This window comes from Notolepis coatsorum, assembly GCF_963971535.1.
Source record: "Notolepis coatsorum genome assembly, chromosome: 17".
Taxonomy (NCBI): Eukaryota; Metazoa; Chordata; class Actinopteri; order Aulopiformes; family Paralepididae; genus Notolepis; species Notolepis coatsorum.
The window spans coordinates 52,060,452-52,086,335 of NC_140181.1; the positions used below are offsets into that span (position 1 = coordinate 52,060,452).

At 43.6% G+C, this 25,884-nt stretch overlaps 1 protein-coding gene across 3 annotated transcripts in view; it reads left to right on the plus strand.

The window, feature by feature from the left end:
• Positions 1–25,884, plus strand: part of LOC311243693 (solute carrier family 35 member E2A) — a 68,706-nt gene that overhangs the window by 24,676 nt on the left and 18,146 nt on the right. For 2 of the 3 annotated variants that reach the window (XM_084333012.1, XM_084333013.1), the window contains exons 4-7: positions 2,320–2,447; positions 14,187–14,307; positions 14,402–14,455; positions 17,418–18,905. In XM_084333012.1, the coding sequence (XP_084189138.1) occupies positions 2,320–2,447; positions 14,187–14,307; positions 14,402–14,455; positions 17,418–17,967 (853 nt within the window). In that variant the 3' untranslated portion in view covers positions 17,968–18,905. Of the gene's footprint in view, positions 1–2,319; positions 2,448–14,186; positions 14,308–14,401; positions 14,456–17,417; positions 18,906–25,884 lie in introns of those variants that run through there. The other variant, XM_084333014.1, reaches the window with a different exon arrangement.

Here is a 25,884-nt window from a genome sequence, read left to right on the forward strand (position 1 = left end):
GCAGAACTCATACAACAGACTGCTCCAATCGGGACCAGGCTAATTGCTAGTGTCCTTAATTAATCCATAAATTTTTTTTTTATTAAGTTCTTGTGATTATGATTGTGAACACAGAAAACCCCTCAAGCCTTGTGAGAAATGAGTGAGCCAGATCCAAGATGCAGTGTAGCTCTGGTTGATCTGGGTCTGGAAAACTGCCTCAGTTTTCAAAGATAAAGGTCAATAACACGTCCACAGTTTTACGAGTCTGGGCTCAGAGTTGCAAGTGTTACTGCTTTGGCACAAAGCAAGGAATCGCAGCCCTTCCATTAGTCAATAAAGGCAAACAATCACTAAAACCCAGGCATGCAGTGGTGGTCAAACGCGGTTAAACGCCGTTTAGGCTACGTCACTGAGGCAGAAGTGCGCGCATCCTATTATTATGCAAAGTCTAGGTGATAAGTGCCGGCCGCGTATACGACACTCAATGTTTTAGCGGTACACACACAGCGGTTAGTTTTTTTTTTAGCACACACACCGGAACACACACGCATGCATTGTCTCTTTAGAATCGCCGATGCGATTCGTCTCTGCGATTACCCATCCCGTCGTCCTTCCCCCCCAAGGGCAGCCGGGAGCAGACAGGCGTCAACGTGAGCCGCGCCAGGGGACCAATCCAAGTGCTCCTGTCCGTCTTCGTCAAGGACGCCACAGCGTTAGCGATCTGTTGTTGTGCATGTTTTTCCATTGGGTTTATCTTATTGGGGGGGAAACCCTTGCGAGCACGGGGAGAACATGCAAACTCCACACAGAAAGGCCTGGGAGATACCACACCTGGGTACCTGGCATCATGGAAACCTGGTCCCCAAGCGGGAATCGAACCCTGGACCTTCTTGCTGTGAGGCGACAGTGTTAACCACTACACCACCGTGTATGCGCGTGCGCGGTAGTGCACGTGGCGTTTGGCCTTGGCCCATATTACGACTGCACCACTGCTAAAACCAACACAATGTGTTTGCATTGGAAGCAGGGGAGGAAACTAACTTTTTGGCTTACCAGCCAACTGGCGAGTATCTGATTTTTTTTTACCAGACAAACTGATTTTTTACCAGCCAAAAAAAATCGCTAATTGTGATAATTACTTCTTTGTATGTCTTCGTCTAAATTGATTTTCAATCATAGTAAAAATCACACCGTAACATTAATAACAGTCTCTACTCTTCACAATATTAGCATACAACATGTATTAATCACACTGTCTCTACTCTTCAAAATATTAGGATATCACATATTAACATGAAAGAGGGAACTATTCTGGACTGGGTTGGGCTGAACTAGGCAGTGAAAGATGCTGGGCTGGGCTGGACTAGGTTGGACTGGGTTGGGCTGGTCTAGGTTGGACTGAGTTGGGCAGTGAAAGAACCAAACATTTCACTGTAATGTAATAGCTAAATAAAACAACTTGACTTGTTACATTTGCACTCTGGTTGTATGCCAAATGTATTCTGGTTGTACTGTACTTGTGCTGTAAGATGACAATACATTGGAACCGAATCGACAACACTAGGGGTTCAGCAGGTGTATTCTGAATGCCAAGTATGACAACATCACCGTTGTGAAGGGCATATGGGCGAGTGGTGATATGGGGGGAAACCCGGTAATAATAAAATGTCACTCGGCTGCATTTAAGCAAAGCCGCTCAGTATAGTCCACTATGTTGAACGCGCGTTATGGTAGCTTGTTACATGCTAGGTAGCTAGCCGGCTAATGCTGGTTGACTTGTCATTCTCATCCGACTCGAAGGAGACTCGTCGCATGCTGTTGTTCGCCCCCATGTCAGACCGCACTGATATCCGAAAGCGACGACTCTACATGCAATTATTTTCATCCACTGATGTGTTTTTGTCTAAGTTTGTCTACGTTGTCAAGCCGGTGGCAGGAGTCTGTAGGTCCGCGCGCAGTGATCTGTCCACTTCCCCTAGATGGGCGGCATCTTCTAGAAAATGAGTGTTCATTGGAGGAGCTTAGAGCGCATCTGTACAACAATGATGTTCATTGGTTATGGTTGGATTATTATGAGGCGCAAATGGGAGCAATCAAGGGGGGAGTCAGAGTTCGGTTTGTGCCAGTGAGCGAATCAGCAGATTGCAGAATATTTTTGTTTTGTTTTGTAATTACTAGTACTCGCCAGACTGGCGAGTGCTCTTCATGAATTACTCGCCAAACGTAAAAAATACTCGCATTTGGCGAGTAAAGTGGCCTAATTTCCTCCCCTGATTGGAAGCATTTAGGGGTGTGTGATGTTGTCCTTCTCGACTGTCTCTCTGTCCTGTTTGTCAGGTTCTCCGCTGTGGTCCTGGGCCTGGTCAGTCTGAAAAACGTGGCTGTGTCCTTCGCTGAGACGGTGAAGAGTTCAGCGCCCATCTTCACCGTCATCATGTCCCGGCTGATCCTAGGAGAGTATACAGGTACTACACTCTGATCCTAGGAGAGTATACAGGTACTACACTCTGATCCTAGGAGAGTATACAGGTACTACACTCTGATCCTAGGAGAGTATACAGGTACTACTCTCTGATCCTAGGAGAGTATACAGGTACTACACTCTGATCCTAGGAGAGTATACAGGTACTACACTCTGATCCTAGGAGAGTATACAGGTACTACACTCTGATCCTAGGAGAGTATACAGTTACTACACTCTGATACTATGAGAGTACACAGGTACTACACACGGCAACACTGATACTAGGAGAGTAAACAGGTACTACACACACAGGGAACAAACTTAACTTTTTGACTTACCAGCCATTTGGCTGGTAGATTTTAAAAACTACCAGCCAGGCAGAATTTTTACCAGCCAAAAATTATAAATAGCTTTTTAGTATATCGCCATGTGTTATTATTACTATAATACTCTCATATGCTATTTTCAATTAATATCATAAACAACATAAGGAATATTAGCATAATTTTGAGTGGACTGAAGGAATGAGTCAGTGTTAATAGTTTTAAATGCAAATAATTTATTGAAACATAGAAGTGGGGTCGGGACACATCATATTATGTTATGATGAATTGAAAATGGGGGACCCTGATGTAAACAAGACAAGTCTTTCTCTGGTCTGCATCCCCTTAACAATTGTATGTATTGAGCTGTACTGTACTGTACCCATTCTGCAATCTGTTAATAAACTTTTCAATCAATCAATCACACACACTGTTTCAACTCACCACCCCCGCATCATATTGTAGTCTAGTCTGTCTTCAAACTTCCACTCCTCTCGAAACTTTTTTATATTTGAATATCAACATTATCTGTCCATCCTCAGTAATCCTCAGTTTACTATAATATACTCCTGACTGACTTCATCGTCTTTCCAAACGCACGCACCCCCCCCCCCCCCCCCCCATTTCCCTTTCCTCAGTCCACAGTGTTCTCTATGGCTCTGCTCTGCCTCTGATAACGTAACGTTCATTTCGGGCGATGTGGGCATAAAGGAATGGCGACGGTGCAAAGCATGTTAGATGCACTTTACCCGTTGTGAGAAAAAAGTTGAAGTCTGAACATTTAAATCTCTCCGGTCATAATGTCCGGTGAAAATAATTCCCTCTAAGCACAATTTGATTATTTGAATTGTATTAAAATAGGCTCAAATTGGACTTCCGGTTTGACCGCGGAAGAACATGGCTGCTTAACTCGCGAGCTCCCCGACAGCAAAATGATTTAGCCCCGGAAAACATTTATTAACAGCACCAGGGTATATATTTAATAGGGATGAAAGAAGGGGCTATCACGAGACGTAGGGCGAACACGATTACAACTGAAAAGGACGACGGAATGGCAGAGAATGATGACGTAACGGGAGGAAAAGATGGCGACGATGACTGTGAACAAGAGGCCACGCTGTTGAACATATACAAGGAGCTCAAAGACTTCAGAAAAGACAATGAGCGTCAATTTCGGGAAATAAAGAATGATATGAACAGAATGAACGACAGGCTCGGTGAAACGGAGGGGAGAATCGGAGAAAATGAAAATGTGCTTGATGCGGCGACGGTTTTAATCAAGAAACTGATACAGAGGCAGGCCGACATGGAGGCTAAACTGCTCGACCAAGAGGGCAGAACGAGGAGAGAGAACCTGCGGGTGTATGGTATCCCAGAGGAGAAAGAGAGAAAGGACATGCATGGATTTCTAGATGGCCTGTTTAAGGACGCACTCGGACTGCCTCATGACATGGACCTTCGTATCGAACGAGCACACCGGGCATTGCCCCCAAGGCCTAACAACCCGCAGCTGAAACCACGGTCAATCGTGGTTAAGTTTGGGAGTTACAAAATGAAGGAAGAGATAATACGCCGAACGTGGCAGAAGAAAAACGTCTCATGTGACAACGAACGCTTCTATGTCGACCATGACTTCCCCACTGAAATACTGAAGAAGCGAGGAGAATATGCCGAGGCCAAGAGAATAATGAAGGAGAAGAATCTCAAGTTCCAGACACCGTATCCAGCGAAGATGAGGGTATTCTACGAGGATGGCACCCGCCTGTACCAGAGCGCAGCGGAGGCGACGGCGGATATGGCAAAACGTGGATTCAAGATCACCGTGGTGAACCCGACTACCGACCCGGATCGAGAGGAGATACTGCGGCTGTCTACCTGGCAGACAGTGGGAAGAAAACGGGGACCGGGGGACGACATGCAGGCGACGGGGACTGAACGCCCCGCACAGCAGGGCAATGGACATCACGGATACCGGGAGAAACTACAGGGATTCAGACGGGGACAGTCGGAGGCGGACAATTAAGATAAAGTTCATGAAGCGCATGGATACAGATAAGTCACGGGGGCATCGTCATAGAATAAATAACATCACAAAATGCCTATGTATATGAAAGAAAAGACAAAAAAAAAAAAAATGATAAAAAAAAGGGATAAAAAAAAAGAAAGATGTGAAATGAGAATAGAGGGCAATGAATAGGAGAGTATGCTAAAAATGTGGGAGGGGAAATATCCCGGATGGATAAAGAAAAAGTATAACGAAATGAACCACAGGCCATTATGGCTATGTCATAGAAGTTACAATGTACCAATATATATCTAAGAGGTATACAAATGTTAATTGTTGGAAACATTACCGTTTTGACAAGTTCAGTTGAATTGATCGCACTGTATATAGATTACAGTGTGAGCCATACGTTACATCAGGGTATACAAAATAGTAGGGGCACAGTTTTGGGCAACCTGCCTTGTGCCATATGCACTCCTGTTAGTCGAGGGGGACCAAGGTGCACGGGTGAGTATCGATCTCACCCTCGGTACAATTGTTCTATCTGGGGTCCTATCGAACGTAGCTTGGGTAAATGTGGGGGGGGGGAAATGTATTTATGTTTTTATATGTTCTTTTTTATTTCATTGTGTACTATACTATTGTATATATATCTTCACAGTCTCAGGAACTAGATATAGAAATGTGGGAGATTGCGCCCCAGACATAGAGGTACTACGTCCTGGATTGCACAGGGGAGATACATTACGAGGAATATGGGGCTGATTAAAATAGTATCGTGGAATATAGACGGATGTCATCATCCCATTAAGAGAAAAAAGATACTGATGTTCTTGAAACAAAAAATGACGGATATTGCACTAATTCAGGAATCGCACCTGGATGAGGAGGAGTCGGCCAAGCTTAAGAGGGATTGGGTGGGACAAATATTCTATAGTACGTTCTCTTCTAGGAAGAGGGGGGTGGCAATATTGGTGAGAAAAAACATAGACGTAAAGGTGCACAATAGTTTCTCACATGATGAGGGAAGATGGGTTATACTGGATGCTGATTTAGAGGGACAGAGGACTACCTTAGCTAATATATATGCGCCCAACGGGTCGTCCTCAGACTTTTTCCATGAAGTATGTGAGGTGATCAGGAAAATAGGGAATAGCAACGTAATCATAGGGGGGGACTTCAACCTGGTTGGAAACACCTTAATGGACAAATCGTATCAACCCAGGACCGCTGACAACGCAGGGAGACTGGCGGTTGGTGTACTGATAGAGGAATTGGGTCTAGTGGATATTTGGAGGGTTATGAACCCACAGGAAAGAGACTACACGTTTTACTCTCAACCGCATTCCTCATACTCTAGAATAGATTATTTCCTGATCTCTAGCGCGCTGGTAGAACAAGTAGCAGATACTGGGATAGGGAACATTGTAATATCTGACCATGCTCCGGTTGATTTAGTGATCACATCCATGGAGGAAGGGCAACGATCTCGGAGATGGCGATTCAATAACCTGATGTTAAATGATGAAGGATCGTGTGCATACATTAGAACTATATTTAAGGAATTCTGGGAACTTAATGAAGGGTCAATAGATGATAGTGGCATAATGTGGGACACATGTAAAGCTTACATGAGAGGACGACTCATACAATACGGTGCAATACTAAAAAGGGCAGAGAAACAAAAAATGACAGTGTTAGATGAGGAAATTAAAATACTCTCGAAACAGCACAGTCAGAGACCAGACCCAGAAACGTGGAGAAACCTAAACAAATCCAAATACGAATTGAACAACATATATCAAAAGAAGGCTGAATATGCGTTATTTAGGACCAACCAAAGATATTATGAACAAGGGGAGAGAGCGGGTAAAATACTAGCGAATCGGGTTAAACAAATGCAAAATCAAAATATTATATCCTCAATTCGTAATAAAGATGACAAGATTATTACAGACAAAAAGGAAATTAATAATGTTTTCAGGTGCTTCTACCAGGATTTATATACCCCACAGAAGGCGGTGGATCAGGTAAAAATGGACGCGTTCTTCGACAAAATCAAATTACCGTCGTTATCGAAACAACAAGTAAAATCAATGGAGGGGGGGGTCTCGATAGAGGAAATACACGCGGCAATCAACAGCCTTAAATTGGGTAAAGCACCAGGAGACGACGGGTTTACTCCCGATTTCTACAAACAATTCCGTGATATAATCGCTCCGAGACTATTAAAAGTATATGAGGATTCATTGTTAAAAGGGGGATTGCCCAGTGCCCACTAGCTTGAGATCGGCCACTATTACGTTACTACAGAAAAAGGGCAAAGACCCTCAATACTGTGGAAACTATAGGCCTATATCCCTGAGCAATTTGGAAGAAAAAGTATTGGCAAAGATACTTGCGAATAGAATAGAAGATGTACTACCAACTTTGGTGCATTCAGATCAAGTGGGCTTTGTGAAGGGGAGAAACTCAGCTGATAATATCCGCAGACTCCTACACATAATGTGGAAGGTCAGGAATGATACAGAACCTACAGTGGCCTTCTCATTGGATGCCGAAAAGGCCTTTGATAAGGTGGAATTTGCATTCTTATTTCACACGCTAGAGCGAACTATTATCGAGTCCTTCTCCGAAATATCTGGATACACAATCAACTGGAGCAAGTCAGAAGCAATGCCTCTCTCTAAATGTTGTCCCCCTGCTATCAGGAGGGGGTGGCAATACAGATGGATGCCGTCAGGGTTGATATACCTAGGAATAAAGCTGATCCCAGGTCTGAAAGAGTTAATGCAAGCCAATATTGCCCCTATAATCGAACACATTAGTGCTCTGACCCAGAATTGGGCCAAGATGAATATGTCCCTCCTGGGGAAGATAAACTTAGTAAAAATGATATTGGCTCCCAAATTAAATTATATCTTATATATGCTGCCGCTGACTCTCCCGACCCAGTTACTCAAACAGTATGACAAAGTCATTAATGTATATCTGTGGGGGGGCAAAAGGCCGCTATTTGGACGGGCCAAAATGTATTCAGCAAAGGAAAATGGCGGATTATCCCTGCCTAAACTAGACTGGTATCACTATGCATTCTCGCTCTCCCAGCTCTCCAAACTGAATCACTCGACTGAGGAGGCACCTGCTTGGGTCAAGATGGAGGAGGAAATGATATATCCCTCATCTCTGGAATCCTTCCTGACACAATCAGACAGACCTATACCTTTTAAAAACCCTTTAATGGCATTTATCAGGGAAACTTGGAATCAATCGCACAGAATGACTGGTGATAGCCCATATTTAACTACAAGAGCCTCTATATGGTATAATAAAAAACTAAAGATTGGTAAGAAATCAGTTATATGGGACGATTGGATTAAAAGGGGGATACATGTACTAGGTGATATAGCCGGGGAAGATGGGGTTTTGCCTTTTGAGGATATTAAAGAGGATTTTGATATAGATAATAAAAACTTTTATAAATTCCTACAGATTAGACATTGTATATCGTCATCAATAGGAGGGCCAAAGTGTGGCCCGATTACTGCAATTCAAGAAATATTCTATAAAGGATGGCGTAGGAAAGGCGGTGCGTCAAGATTTTATGATGTTATAAGAGAATACAATGCACCCAAATTGGCGGGTCTGAGGTTGAGCTGGGAGAACGATGTACGTGAGGATATTACTGAGGAAATGTGGGAGAAGCTGGTGTCCAAATGGAGTAAATTCTCTCGGGAGGCGCAATCACAACTTATCTTTTACAAAGTGTTGAACAGAAGCTATTGGACGCCTAGTAAACTGGCCAGACTAAAATTAAGGGACACTGACATCTGCTGGAGATGTGAGAAGGAGACAGGCACTTTACTACATATGCTGTACGAATGTGAGAAGGTCCGAAAAATGTGGGATCAAATTGTAATATTCCTAAGTAAGGTTCTGAATGTGAAGATAAATAACTCCCCATTGGCATGTGTTTTGGGTGTGGTGCCGAAAGGGATTAAACTGCCTAAATACCGGGGAATGTGGTATAGAATGGCCATGATATCAGGATGTAGAATTGCATTACGACATTGGAAATCACCCGTGGATATTACTTTTAAAGAATGGATGGAATTAATGTTCCGTACAGCATCATATGAAAGGGTGACGTATAGAGTCGCAGGGAGAGAGGATATTTTCGCTGAGGTATGGGACAGTTTTCTACACCTGACTGAACGGTCTGGGGACAAATGATTAAGGTGGGGTTACAATGATATCAAGGATGAATATGAAAAAGGGGATCTGATCTGATGGTACTTGTACTTTATAATGTATTATGTATGTATGTGCATGGATTTTATGTCCGGATGGTGTATCTATGGAACGGTCACTGTCTCTATCACACTCACATATGCGCATGTATAGCCGCATACAAGTATCTAGGATACACATATTCGTATGTGTACATAATAGGTTTACACACACTCATATGCACAAGGATAAATTATACATGTCAGGGGCACACATACATGCACATACTCACTTATAGGAAATAGGCATACACACACCTACATATACACATAGTTGAAGTATAGGCTCTCACTGACACATATGGGGGATACACATGTACATAGGAGACACACACATACGTAGCTGAGACGCACATATATATACACACCTGAGATATACACTCACATAGGGGGCAGAGGCACACATGGATACGAGACACACACAAGAGATAGGAGTACAGTCACATACCTGGAAGATGCACACACACACACATGTGAGGCATGTACACATGCTTACGTGATACACATACCCACATGTGTGTGTTGGAGACACACATGCATGCATGCTATCATGCACACCTACATGTGTCTGGGACGCTTTCTCTCACATGCAATATGGAGAAGGGTGGCATCCCGATAGAGGATGCAGCACATACCTGCTAGAAGGTAGATCGGTCTACATGCAAAGTATATATATCAGGGATGTATACGCACAATGTATAGTATAGTATTTTTCTTTTTTCGTAAGTCTTTTTTTATTTTCCATGTCAGTTGTTAATGTATTTGTATGAGTCCTTTACATGTTTTGTATGTTCTTACAAAAAAGAAAAAGGCAAATCTTGGAAGTTGCATATGGTGATGTGGAAAGAGATGTTTTGAATATTGGAGAGATTTGTGCAAAAAATATAAAAAAAAAAAAAAAAGAAATAGGCTAAAATGAAATAGCCTATGCGATGAACGAAACAATCATTACATTTGTTTCATCGTTGCTTCACCAAGCAGGAATGACAACGATGTTGTCAGCGGGAGCTTGGTGCTGGATTTTGCACCAAGATTTTGGGGGGGCGCTGCTGAGCGGTCCCCAGACCGGAGCTGAAAACACTGATGCTCTGTGGCTCTGCAGCTGCATGCTTCTCGCAAAATCCAGCACCAAGCTCCCGCTGATGCAGTGGATTTTGTTAGCTGCCAGGTGGCGGGCAGAGCTTAATTTCTAGGCGCCAAACATTAAATCTACAGGCCATTGGTGAATGGCGTGTGCTTATTTTGTTCCCTGTACACACAGCAACACTGATACTAGGAGAGTAAACAGGTACTACACACAGCAACACTGATACTAGGAGAGTACACAGGTACTACACACAGCAACACTGATACTAGGAGAGTAGACAGGTACGACACACAGCAACACTGATACTAGGAGTACACAGGTACTACACACAGCAACACTGATACTAGGAGAGTACACAGGTACTACACACAGGGACCGAAACTAAAGCCCGCCGCCCGCCAGGGGCGCTCAGTTTTTACCTTTGGCGCTTGACACTTAGAGGGCTGCCCGCCGTGTGGCGTGTAATCAATCAAGTTCATAACGATACTCTTATTTTGAAAATCTGTGCGGGTCTCATTTCCGCCCCAAGCGCATCTCCAGTCATAATATCGATGGCTCCGGCAGTTAGCAACATTATGTTTGTATGATACTCTTATTTTGAAAAAAACCGTGGCAACGAGTCATATCCGCCCAGCCCTGTAGCGGGATACTATTGGCTAAGGGCTTCTGCTCGCAGTGCTCGTGTCAACACAGAGGCAGTCTGCTCTAGTCTAGAAGAGCGGACCTCCATGAGCTACCGTTACTGTTTAAACAATGACCCAGTCAACTATTCACTTTTAGTTTAATACATGACGAGGCATTGTCTAACGGTAGCTGCTGATATCAACAAATGCTCCAGCAATAGTCGACTCGAGTGCATAATACCTCCGTTCCCTCATTAGCTAGCTCACGTTAGCTAGCTCACGTTAGATCTATCTGTCCCAGTAAACTAAATTGTCTTAACGTTATCTACCGGGCTAGCAGTAGCTACAGATAGCTCCTGATATCAATGTCTTATAACATTGATTGAATGCGTATTCTAGCTGAGGGCATGTTGAATGTGATTTGACAAAAGAACTGTAACGTTATACCAATAGGGTCCAGCTGCATCGCCGGAGAATCCTTGCATGCTGAATGTAGGGTCTAGCTGAATATAGGGTCTAGCTGCAGGGCCGGTGAATCCTTGCTGGAGCTGGAGGCTACACAAGTATACACACAGACAGTGGAGCTGTTTGCAGATAGCGAGCATTTTGACTTATTGCGTGGTGGCGATGTCTCGCAGATAATACAACTACAAGTATGATTATATATATTTTATTTAAAAAAAAATATATATAAAATATATATATATACTTTTTTTAATCAAAAAAATTTGGCAGGTAAGAAATATGCTTGGCGGGTAGATTCTTCCCATCTACCCGCCACTGGCCGGTGAGTCAAAAAGTTAATTTCGCTCCCTGACTACACACAACACTGATACTAGGAGAGTACACAGGTACTACACACCCCACCTGTCTGAAGAAGTCCGCCATTATCCCTGTACCCAAAAAATCTACGCCCGCTTGCCTCAACGACTACCGCCCTGTAGCTCTCACCTCCATAGCCATGAAGTGCTTTGAGAAGCTAGTGAAGGGCTACATCTGTTCCTCCCTCCCCATCAACCTGGACCCCCTGCAATTTGCATATCGCCCCAACAGGTCCACGGAGGACGCCATAGCCCATGTGCTGCACACAGCAGCATCACACCTGGACAAGAGGCAGGGGAACTATGTGAGAATGCTGTTCATCGACTACAGCTCAGCATTCAATACCATAGTCTCCTCCAAACTCATAGCCAAGCTCAGGGACATGGGCTTGAACTATGACCTCTGCCAGTGGGTCTTGGACTTCCTGACGGGTAGACCCCAGGTGGTGAGAGCAGGCAACTGCACCTCCTCATCCATCACGCTCAACATAGGGGCCCCCCAGGGCTGTGTTCTGAGTCCCCTCCTCTACTCCCTGTACACACATGACTGTGTGGCACAGCGGAACAACAACACAATCATCAAATTTGCTGATGACACAGTAGTGGTGGGCCTGATCTCTGCCAACGACGAGAGGGCCTACCTGGAAGAGGTAGATAATCTGTTGCAGTGGTGTCAGGAGAACTGCCTCTCCCTGAACGTCAGCAAAACAAAAGAGATGATTGTGGACTTCAGGAGGTCGGGGGTCAGGGACTACAGCCCCCTCAGCATCGACAGGGCACCGGTTGAGAGAGTGAACAGTTTCAAGTACCTCGGACTCCACATATCCGAGGACTTGACATGGACCACACACATTGACAGTGTTGTGAAGAAGGCACGGCAACGCCTCTACTTCCTCAGGCGCCTAAGGAAGTTCCAATTCAGTCAGAAGATCCTTAAGAACTTCTACTCATGCACAATAGAGAGCATCCTGACTGGCAATATCACCTCCTGGTTTGGGAATAGCACCGCACAAGACCGTAGCAGACTACAGAGAGTGACCCGTTCAGCCGAACGCACAATTGGAGGGGGGCTTCCCACTCTCCAGGACATTTACAACAAGCGGTGCATGGGTAAGGCTAAGAGAATTATCAAAGACTCCAGCCACCCAAACAACTGCCTCTTTGAACTGCTGCGGTCAGGCAAGCGATACCGGAGTCTCATGGCAAGCACAGAGAGACTCAGAAGAAGCTTCTATCCTCAGGCCATCAGAATGCTAAATGACAATAACACTATGTAACAACCATCAAATGCACGCACAGCACACACATCCACACGCACACACTCACTTTAAACAAACAACTCACTGCAGCACCCACTTTACCCACATTAGAACACCTAAACACACTTTATATTTATTGGTAAAGAATTTGCACTACAACCCATACCTCATTACACCTTACTGTAAATTGTACCTAAATTGTACCTCATCCCATTTCTGCTTTGCACTGTATAGTATATTGTATTGTAACTCAGTTACTTCTACTCTGCATTGTACATTGTATATATGTATATACTGAACACTTTTGTCCACGTACTTGACTTCTATTTTATACTTGCTATACTTATTTTATACTTATCTATTTTTGTCTAGCACAGTCTCTGGAGCGTAACAGAAAGAAGCATTTTGTATAAAAGTATTCTACTTCTGTATGACAACTAATAAAGAAACTTGAACTGATACTAGGAGAGTACACAGGTACTACACACAGGTACTACACACAGCAACACTGATACTAGGAGAGTACACAGGTACTACACACAGCAACACTGATACTAGGAGAGTACACGGGTACTACACACAGCAACACTGATACTAGGAGAGTACACAGGTACTACACACAGCAACACTGATACTAGGAGAGTACACGGGTACTACACACAGCAACACTGCTCTCCGCTCAGCTCTCCAGAGTTGAGGAAAATATTCTTGATTTATGATGGGATTTCAATGGGTTTCATGAGGCTTGCTCTAAATGTGAAGGACCAATGTAAACTTTGAATGACTGTAAATAAATAATTAGATAAAAAAGTATCTACACAGATATTGGAGTTGCAACAGATACGGAACAACAGTAAAATAGGAACTACTTTATTACTTTATTAATCCTCAAGGCGAAATCTGGTCGCTGTCCATAATAAGTATCCTAACAGCAACACACCAACTGTTACTCATACAGCTTCATAAAGAGCAATCAAAGCCAACATAAAATACAAATGAAAATGCTGTAAATAATAGTTATTGTTAGTCAAAGTGTTTCTGTTGGATACTTTGACTAATGCAAACATGCCGTTGGATAGTGAGTGACCCGTCCTTTTGATAAGCGTGCTTTGTTTGATAAAGTTCACCCAGTGTTGACCTTTGCTATGCTATTGCTTCAGAGATAGGTTATTGTTGTATTCATGTAACGCTCCACTATGAAATGTGGGGCGTGCCTGACTGGCACTAGTGATAAGCAAACTTTCGATGTATAACCTCTTTCATTTTGAGAAATTAGGTCAAATATGTTGATTTTGGAGATGACTCATGTGTGTGGTCTCCTGTTCTCCTGTAGGACTGTGGGTGAACCTCTCTCTGTTCCCTGTCATGGCTGGCCTGACTCTCTGCACGGCCACAGAGAGCAGTTTTAACATGCTGGGTTTCTGTGCTGCCCTCTCCACCAACATCATGGACTGGTACGGCACACAACTCGCACCAGATGCCTCAAATTCCACAGCAATGTGATATTCTCATATTCGCCATAAGTGTCTTGTTTGTCTCTCTTCTCAGCTTACAGAACGTCTTCTCCAAAAAACTACTAAGCGGGGACACATACAGATTCAGGTCAGGGATTGTTTCGTTAAAATGTTTCTTTCCGGCTGTAGTTTTATCCAAAGCACAAATGGTACTGTTTGTTACTCTTGTCTAAACACTGAAGTTGAACTGTACTTTCGGAATGGTAAAGAAGAGATTTTAGCACTTAGAAGATTTCCATCTTACCCATTTTGTCTGCACCTAGTTCTCATCTATCTATAATTATGTGCCAAGAAATTCACACATCATTATCTTTAAAATGTTGTAAAGACATCCATTGTTTTATCCTCTGGGGGAAAAGTACCTAAGGCCCTTGTTACACACACTGTTTTTGTTTTCGTTTGAATATGTTTTGAATACGTTTGCTGTCCCTATTAGATAGAAATGCAGTTTTGGCAGGAAAACGCGTTGCCCTAGCGGGAACGCTGAAAAGGTGTTTTCCTCACAAACTCGCCGACAACGTGTCGTGTAATCTGCGCGGAGCTTGGACCCCAGTCCAAGCTACAACAGTCTGCATTCCCTTAACAATTGTTTGTATTGAGCCGTATTGTATTGTACCCATTATGCAATATGTTAAATAAAGTTTACATCCATTCATTCTGCTAGCATTAACGATTGCATGAGCAGCTGGCTAACGTGAGCTAGCGTTAGCTATCAGACCCTGTTAGCTCAAGCTCCTCTTTCAATCTTAACAAGCATTAAACAAAATGGCCCAGTCATCTATTCACTTTTGTTTAATACACGAGGCGTTGTCTCTAATGTTATCTAGCTACTGATAGCTCCCGATATCATCAGTTTGGTGCTGGCTGGTTAACGTGAGCTAACGTTAGCTGCTAGCCACAATGCTATACTGTTATATTGGCATATTCCATTCACGTTAGCATGTAGCTAACAATGTAGCTAACAACATCGCCGATCTTTTTTGAGACTAAACTATCCGCTCTTGGTGGTCACTTGTGTTGATGTTAGTTTTGTTTCATCAACAAATGAGAGGCAGAACACACAGTGAATGTATCCGTTTTGTTTATTGCACTTTTATTACACTTTGCTGAAAAATAAGTGCTGCATAGGCATTTAAGATGGCGGCTTGTTGACATTTCTTTGCAGGAAGTGTATTGGCACATTCAAGTTCTGATTGGTTGAAAATTGCCTTCATGTTCACCACCTACTGCCATCTACTGCTTTGGCATTGTACTACATCACTGTGCTCAGGAGGCAAAACGAAGGTGCTCAGATTGCAAAACGAATGTCTAAGGCTGCGGTTAGACTTTCGTTTCGTTTTCAGATGAGTTTCGCCGCAACGTAGCGGGAGGCGAGTCACACTTTCGTTTTGTCACCTGAGCACAGTGATGTAGTACACTGCCAAAGCAGTAGGTGGCAGTAGGTGGCGAACATGAAGGCAATTTTCAACCAATCAGAACTTGAATGTGCCAATACACTTCCTGCAAAGAAAATGTCAACAAGGCGGGCGCCGCCATCTTTGCCTATTTACCCAATGCAGCACTTCTTTTTCAGCAAAGTGTAATAAAAGTGCAATAAACAAAACGGATACATTCACTGTGTGTTCTGCCTCTCATTTGTTGATGAAACAAAACTAACATCAACACAAGTGACCACCAAGAGCGGATAGTTTAGTCTCAAAAAGGATCGGCAAGGATTGTTAGCTACATTGTTAACTACATGCTAACGTGACTGGAATATGCCAGTATAACAGTATAGCATTGTGGCTAGAAGCTAACGCTAGCTCACGTTAACCACCCAGCACCAAACTGATGATATCGGGAGCTATCAGTAGCTAGATAACATTAGAGACAACGCTGTGTGTATTAAACAAAGGTGAATAGATGACTGGGCCATTTTGTTTAATGTTTGTTAAGATTGAAAGAGGAGCTCTGAGCTAACAGGGTCTGATAGCTAACGTTAGCCAGCTGCTCATGCAATCGGTAATGCTAGCAGAATGAATGGATGTAAACTTTATTTAACATATTGCATAATGGGTACAATACAATACGGCTCAATACAAACAATTGTTAAGGGAATGCAGACTGTTGTAGCTTGGACTGGGGTCCTTATAACAATAACTTGACAACACATGGTAGCTGCAGCTATTTGGGACAGCTCTGTTGTCACCGGAAGGGCACGCAGATGGTATCTACTGCGCATGGGCGTTTTTGCAACAACGGCTCCGTGCAGATTACACGACATGTTGTCGGCGAGTTTTGGCGCTACTCCAAAACGGAAAACACAATTTAGCGTTTTCAGTAGAGCCACAACGTATCCGCCAAAAACGGCATTTCTATGTAAAAGGGACAGCAAACGTATTCAAAAACGTATAAAAACGAGCACAAAAACACTGTGTGTAACAAGCACCTAACTCTGCTGCCACTACGTTGCCACCTGGAAAAGCGAAACTCATCTGAAAAACTAAACGAAAACACCCTAGGTGTAACTCCAGCCTAAGTTCACATGTCACGAGATCCTCCCCCATTGAACTAAGCCATTCTGATTTGACTGTTTTGCTGACGTAAATAAGGCACTGATCTGCATATCTCAGCCCCTGGTTGTAGTCACCGCCCACAATCAACAATTCGCTCAACAACTGAGCGAGTGGAAATACTGACACTTCCTCAAACGGGTTGACGTGACGCGAGTGCCGACAGAGAACGAGGGATAGAGAGGGAGAGCGAGGGATACGGAGCATTTACATACACTCCCGTAAATGTTCCGTATCCCTCTCTATCCCTCTATCTCTCTCTCTCGCTCGCTCGTTCTCTGCTTTCTCTTTGTCGGCACTCGCGTCATGTCAACCTGTTGCAAAATATCATAGTGCACACGCACACTCCCACACGTATTCCGATCCGTGCAATAATATTCACGGGGGTATATATTGTCATTTGAAGCAAGTTACCAATGCATTGTCCCGTGGGATTATGCCCCCCCGCGGCGAAATTAATTAGTCTCCCTCTCTATCTCTCTCTGTCTGCCAGTGCAGACTGTGGGTGACTGTCATCATGTCCGGCTTCGACATGGACGGTCGCATTTCAAACAGCTCCCGGCAAAACAAACGCTACAGATCGACAAGGTATTTTGCGCTTTTTTTACTTTCCCTCCTGTGGATTATGGACTTGTACATTTACTCACCACTGAATCAACTCCAGACAGAAGTGGAAAGTAACGAATGCGCAAAAAAACAGTCCCATTGCGACTTTTACTTGCTAAAAGGCTTGGAGCACAAACACCCAGCGATTGGAATAGCAGCAGTTCACAGAGTGTTAACATCGAACCCGGACCGCAAGAAACTACCCCCGACAGGCAAGTTTGATAGAAAATCAATGTTTCTATTATACTTGCTCCTGTCGGGAGACATACACCAAAACCCGGGACCGGTTTTAACATGCCGACAGGCGAAGAATCAGCGGCTCCTCACACAGACGCAGACAACGGCCGTCGAGGACATCAACAACATCAACGCAGCCAGCGGTTGCACGAGCCGACCAGCAAGCGGCGACATCCCCACACCGAAGCCCCTGCAGATGAGATGAGAGGCCGAGACTAGAGGGAGAGAACCGGAGCTCACAACAGTGGAGCCCAAATCGGCGCGGGACGTCGACATATACACCAAGGACTCGCCTGCTAGCTTAGCCAGCCCAGCTAGGCTAGCTAGGCTACCAGGCCCAGGACAAAGGACAGAACCACCCCCCCTCCCCCACAATGAACATGGATACAAGGCAGTATCACCCCCTCCGCCACCCGGACCCAGACCCCCTCCCCACCTTCCCACTCACGGACCAAACATCAACAAAGCCCCCCCTCCCCCCACCGCAGGACCGGACACCGATGAACAAAAATACTTCCAGCCTGACTACATCAATCGGACAATCAACACAAATGGACTTCATATATTTCACCTAAATACAAACTGAGACATAATCTGGCTGAAATCAGACAATTATTTATTAACGGTAAAGCAAACATTATGTTTTTCAGAAACAAAACTTGACAATTCTGTGACAGACTCTGAAATTGAAATTGAACTACTCGGTAGTCAGAAATGACAGGAACAGGTATGGAGGTGGTGTCTGCATGTACATACACAAAGACACCAAATTCATTATCCGTACTGACCTGAATCACAAGTCTCTTGAAACTGTATATGGGTTGAAATTCTTTTTGAACGGGCTAAATCAGTATTAGTTGGCACAATATACAGACCGCCAGAACAGAATGGCTTTTATGATACACTGTGGATGGGTGTTTAGCTGGAGTTGAGGATGTAGAAACAATTCTCATTGGAGACTGGAACACGGATATGCAACGAATAGATTCACCCGTCTTCAAGTCATTCAGTAGGTTTTGTGATCTGCATGGCTTCAGCCAGCTGATCACCCAACCCACCCGGGTATGTGAATCAACACAGACTACCATTGATCTCATTCTGACCTCTGACAAGTCCAAGATCTCCAGTAAAGGGGTTATAGCATGTGGGTTAAAACTCTTCCAGGTCCTGGGATTTTTCAATGTTTTGGCTAATTTTGATTTAAATTGTATAATTCCCATTTTAAAATGTTTTACCATGGTATGTTTGGTATCTTTTTTTCAGCACAGCCTCACATATATGACCTGACAGTTAGTTTTCATACTGTATAATACTGTATATACTGTATACTGCATAATGTACAACACAAAACACAAAATCGGATTGAGAAAATGTGTTCTTTTTAGTATGAACCATTGCAAACATATCAAATCAAGGATATAAAACAGTGGAAATGCACCCTCAGGTAGCATATTTACATAAACAAAAGAGAACAGAATTCAATTTACAAAGCATTATTTTCTCCATACATAGGTAATAAACACAGACGAAATTTTGATTCTCAACTGGAAATTATCACCAGCATGCTTTTTTTTTTTTTTTTTTTACAAAAATTCAGTAAATTTCTTTACAAAAAAAAGTTTTACAGTAAAAAATAATTAAATTGTGGGATATTCAATATACATATATACAGTACACATATGACTAGAGTGCAGTCATATAGAGTGCAGGATGCCTGAGGCGTATCCAAAAAAAATATTGCACCTGTCAAGCGGTAACGCCTTTTGACAGGTGTTACCTGTGTATACGTGGCATGGGGGTCTAGCTGCGGTCCTGGGGGTCTGCGCGGCATGAACCGGAGGGGCTGAGGGGCTGGATCAGGATCACTGTCGGTCTTCCAGGGCGTCTGATCTCCTGCCTGGGTTGTCCTGCGTCGGACTGGAGCAGGCTGCTCATCATGTCTGCACATAAATGGCACACACAATGTACATATAAAACACTGCTCATACAACACACACACACACTGTATATACACTCAATATTCCATTCTGTATATATTGCGTACAAAGTCTGCAAACCTAGTAATAATAAAAAAGCAATAAACATCCATAATAAGTCTCTCACCTGTCTGGGTCATTTCTTGACCTGGATCGGGCTTTGGCATGCCCTGCCCCCCTAGATGTCCCAGGCAAATCATTGCTGTGTAGACAATGACATGTAAAAATACATTATTTTCAACTTTTATGAACAGAGTAATAACTAAAACAAAAGCAATAATAATCATAATAATAATAATAATAATAATAATAATAATAATAATAATAATAATAATAATAATAATAATAATAATAATAATAATAATAATAATAATAATAATAATAATAATAATAAGTCTCTCACCTGTCTTGGTTAGCCCTCCTTCCATGTCTCACTGAACTGGTTGAAGGCAGGGCTTCTGCTCCTTGCTCCTCCTCACTGTAGAAAACAATAAAAAGCACATTATTTTCAACATTCAACAAGGACTCTCTTGATGCACACTTATCATGTACACTTATCCTGTACATGTGCATTCATCATGTGCACTTATCATGTGAAAGCCTTTCTTTGCCTTTCCCAACAAGTCTGACTAAAACAAAAGCAATCAAAGTCCAAAATAAGTGTCTTTACCTTTCATTGTTGTCATCATCAGTGGACCTTTCGTTGTAGTCACCATCACCAACAAAAGATGGATCGTCAACGTTAGCACAGGATAGCTCAAACTACTACTACTAAAATGTCTACTAATACTACTACTACTGCTACTACAACTACTGCTACTACTACTACTACCACTACTATTACTGCTACTACTACTGCTGCTACTACTGTTATAAAAGTCGAACTACTAACTACAAACTACTGGAAAAACGGTGTTGTCCGACAGAAATTATCTAATGGACGAATTTCTCGCTCACGTGCAGGCTTCTTCTACTCTTTTTTTCTAGCAGTAAACTTCCGCCTCCTTCATCACTTCCCCCCCAATCTTTTCCATTTCATTCTAGCACAAAGAATGGCCAATATATTGATACAAATGTAAATCATGTACATTTACCGAAAAAAAAAACGAAATGGACTACATTTTCGGTACAGAGCGTCACAAACTGATGACGTCACTACATCACGGTGCCGTGAGCCCCGACCGCGAACCGTTAAGCGATCATTATATGATATTCTGTACCCGCAAAAAGCTAAAACAAAAGGCCGGCTGTCACAAAACAGTCACATCTAGAGACCTCAAAACCTACTATAGTGAGGCCTTTAACCTAGAACTAGAGAGCCTGGACTGGTCAGAAGAGCTCAGTGGAACATTAGTTGAAGAAACATGGCTTGGTTTCAAAACCAAATTCCCAACAGTACTGAACGACATGGCCCCCCTAAGAACCACCAGGATAAAAAACCGTGCTGAGCCGTGGATGCACTCAGAAATATTGACCGCTATGAAAACCAGAGACAAAAAATGCTCTGTGTTTCGTAAAAGTCAGTCAAAGCTTACCAAAAGCTCGAGCAGTGAACTCCAAGCCCACGTGACTGAACTCAAACTGCAAAGAAACAGGCAAAAAAATGAAGTAAACTCAGGGTGGCTAAGCGGCGCAGTGGGCAAGGCGCTCGCCACTAACGCAGGATATGCTGGGTTCGAGCCCAGCTCTCGGCGTTGCTACCAGCTTGGCTGGTCGTTCATACTAACACAATTGGCAGTGTTAGGGCCCGCGTCCACCTGGCTCACAAAAACACTGATAGTGCGCCGGCAGCGCTGGCATGAAGCGCATCTTGTAGATGACAGAAAGAAATCTACAGCCATGCCGCGGTTTTGCACATATTATAGCATATTTTAATAACTTTATTGTATATTAATTATATATATAGTTATTGCCTGACACCACAGTTCGCCCTTTGCTTTTTATTAGCTTTTTAGTAGTGTATTCGTGTAGTTATTATTATTAGTGTATTTGTGTTTTGTCGCGAATCTCAATGGTCTGTGGGAGACAGCCAGACAGGCAGGCAGCTCCGGTGTCGGGTTACAAACAGAGTGGTAGATATCAATGGCTGTGATTGGTTGTCTGAAAATGAGCTCAGCGCATCGCTCTGAAAGTTGAGAAAGTTTCAACTTTCAGCCGCACAAAAAAGCTGAAAAAAGAAGCCGACTGCAGCGCACTTCCTATAGGCGGTGCATGCGGCCGCATACGCTCTCTCCCCATTGGAATACATTGAAAAAAGACGCGTGCGGTCATAAATATGAGGCAGGTGGACGCGAGCCCTTAGGGGTGGGAAAGCTGGTGGGTGGGGATTGGACGTTGTGGACAGCGACTCCTACAGGTCGGTTGGTGCGCCTGTACAGCAGAATCAGGAAGTAACGGGGGCAGCGTGAGCCTCCCACGCGTTACTCCTCGCCACTGAGAGATCGCGCTGTACAGGTGAAAAGATGCGACTGCTGCCGCCTCGTGTACCGGAGGGGACACGTGATGCAAGGCTTGGTCCTCACTGCAGCCGACCAGTGGGAGGCATAGTCTAGCAACGTTCGAGACAGGTGAGGGGAGAATTAAAGGGAGAATTGGTGAGGCGAAATTGGGATGGGAGAAAAAATAGAAAAATAAGGAGAAAAAGTGGATACAAAAAAAATAAATGAAGTAAACTCCATGATCAAAACTGCAAAAAAGAATTTCATCAATGACAAAACTGAGAAACAAAAAGAAACCCTGTGAACGTTGGAAATTACTCAATAATCAACTAGGCTGCAGAAAAAAAAATGTAAACCAAATTTTCAAACATAAACATAAAGACGGACAACACGCTCATCACAGACAAGCTGGATGTGGCCAATTACGTAAATATTTTCTTCACAAACATAGCCACAACACTGGTAAATAAACTACCCTCCCACTCAGGGCATTTTGGGGTAGAACACAACATAGCCTACTACAATAACCTAGGGGTCCGCAAAGACGGGAGCATGTCTATGTTCCCTGGGTCCTAGTGAAGGAAGTCGAGGTTTTTCAATGTATGTAATGTATATTGGGGAGATGACAGCATCTAAAGGGGCCAGGTCAGAGAGGTAGATGTGCAGGGTGGAGGCGGTTTAGAGGCAAGCAGCAGTCAGTGTTGTAGAGCAGGGTGTCTGCATTCCATCAGCACATAAACAACTGATAAGAAACAGCAGCAGGCAGACAGACGTTTTTAATGTGTGTTAAAGGTTGCAAGCAGTTGCCATAACAGCGCGTCACATGACAACCAGAAGAGGGGCGGGGCCTGTCATTAATGATGATGATGATTATTATAATGTGAGTGTTCTTCCGCGTATGAGTTAGATTTTAGACACGAAGCTGACGCGAGCGGACGTTGATCAGAGACTTTGAAACGGCTCCCTGCTCCCCTCGCAAGGGGGGGGGGGGGGGGGGGGGACTGACGTGGCACGACAACCGTGAAGGCTTTTGGATAACAGCTAGGCCGTGACGGCCACCGAGCAGGGTGAAAGGAGAGATCATTCGAATAATGAATTTAGTTTTCTTCCAAAGACTTTTCAAGGACAATACAATCTGATAACATCTGATCTGAGGCTTTTGTTTATGTAATAAACAACGTTTTTCGAGAAAGGTATTACGCTGTCAAGTGTCGAATTCTCATGAAGGTGGTGAATTATTATGGTTACGGATTGCATTAAAGGGGAATGACAAAGATTGTACAGCCGGTATGAGGAGACGTCGGAGAGATAAAACACAACGCAGAGTCAACGGATGGAGAGGTGATAACACAAGAACAGATGAAGAGGTGATACTGGCTGATTGATCCAAATCTAACACTATGTTCCCTGGTAGCGATAGTCAGACCACCAGCCCTGATTCCAAACTCTAACCTTAACCAACGAAACAAGGCGGACATTAATAATTAATAAAATAATACAAATTAATAAAATGTTCAATCAATCGGGGAACATAGGACCCGGGGAACATAGGGATGACCCCGCAAAGACGATTTCAAACTAGAAATGGTAACAACAGCTGAGGTACTCAACTGAGCGCCCTCCAACCTAACAAGGCCACTGGCCATGACAATATCCCCTCCAAATTCCTCAGAGACTCAGCAGCCGCCATCACCCCAGTCATCACACGCATAATAAACCTCTCCATAAAACAGGGAAAGACGTACCCAAAGACTTCAAAATTGCGAGAGTAACCCCCCAGCACAAAAAGGGCAGCAAATTAGACTCAGGCAACTACCGCCCTGTTTCTATTCTTACCTCCATCTCGAAAGTCATGGAAAAAATAGTATACGAACAGGTCGAAAAGTACCTTGCGGAAAAAGATCTAATCTTCTAATTCCAATCTGGCTTTAGAACATCCCACTCTACTGACGCATGTCTTCTCTATTTGAACGACCACATCAAACAAGAGGTGGATGCGGGCAAATACTGCGGCATGGTCATGCTGGACTTCGACACTGTCAATCACTCCATTCTGATTGACAAGCTAAAAGCAATTGGTTATGATAGTCTATCAGTGAGCTGGATGCAATCCTACCTGGAGGGGAGAGAACAGATGGTGGAGGTAAACGGTACCCTATCCCCCCCCTCCCAGTGAGCTGTGGTGTTCCACAAGGAAGCATACTATTACTAGGACCGCTACTGTTCCTAATTTATGCAAATTACATGTCGTCAGCTCGTGACTGCAACTTGTTCCTGTTCGCGGACGACTCAGCCCTGCTGGTCTCTGGCAAGAACAAGTTACAGATTGAAAAAACCCTCAGCTCGGAACTAGGCAAAATCTGCACCTGGCTCGCTGACAACAAACTATCATTACACCTGGGTAAAACAGTCCATTCTCTTTGGGTCAAATAACAAACTCAGCAAGGCCGACGGCTTCTCAGTTACAGTGGGTGACAATATTGTCACAAGGAAAGATGAAATTACATACCTAGGTTCCATCCTAGAGGCAAATCTTTCCTGTGACAAAATGGCATCCAATGTAATAAAAAAAAGTCAACCAACAAACTAGATTTTTGTACCGGATCTCCTCTCTGGTAAACAAGAATACCCTGAAGATTCTGGCAGGAGCACTCATTCAAGGGTACTACGACTATGCTTGCACCTCATGGTACCAAAGCACCTCAAAGGCGCTAAAAACAAAATTACAAACATCACAAAACAAACTGGTCAGACTACTGCTTGGCCTTACTCCTAGAACCCACCTCATCCCTGCCCACTTTGACAACCTAGGATGGCTTGGAGTAGACGACAGAGTACAGCAACTTGCAATGGGCCTGGTCTACAAGATACACTACACGACTAAGGTACACATGTACATCTCAAAATACTTCCCAAAGGTCAGTGAATACCACGACCACAACACCAGAGGGAGCTCCACAAATCATGTTAAACCCAGATTCGGCTCAAACAAGGGACTAAACACGTTTCGCAATTATGCCACATCAATGTGGAACGCCCTACCCAAAGCTGTAAAGGAATGTGAATCACTACCCACTTTTAAAAACCACTCTCAAGGAGCACTTATACGGGAGACTGCAATTTGAAACTGGCCCCTGTAAATGTCCTAACCCAACCCCCTCCAATGTACAGTAAATGTCCTAACCCAGTAATACACGAGACCCTCTTCTTGGGACCAAGTAAGGTTTTGTCGATAATCCAATGTACAGTTACCCCCCACCCACCCAACCACCTCCAATGTACAGTTCTCCACCCCACCCCACCCACCCAACCCCACCTCCTCCAATGTACAGTTTCTTCGTCAAATGTATATACTCTCATTTTTTTTAACTCTTTTTGTATCACAAACAGTACTGTATTTGTAAATCTGGTATGTCATAAATGTATAGATGTAGCAGTACTGTCTATCTGTATGTCATGTATGTCATATATGTTATGATGAATTGAAAATGGGGGAAGTCTTTCTCTGGTCTGCATCCCCTTAACAATTGTGTGTATTGAGCTGTACTGTATTGTACCCATTCTGCAATCTGTTAATACAATTTTCAATCAATCACTCAAAGCGCTTTGCGAGTATGGGCAGAGCCCAGCCCAAAACAGCTTGAAATCTTGAAGTGGAAAAATGCTGCTTTAGAGTACTTGATTAGAAATGCAAAACAATTAACTTTT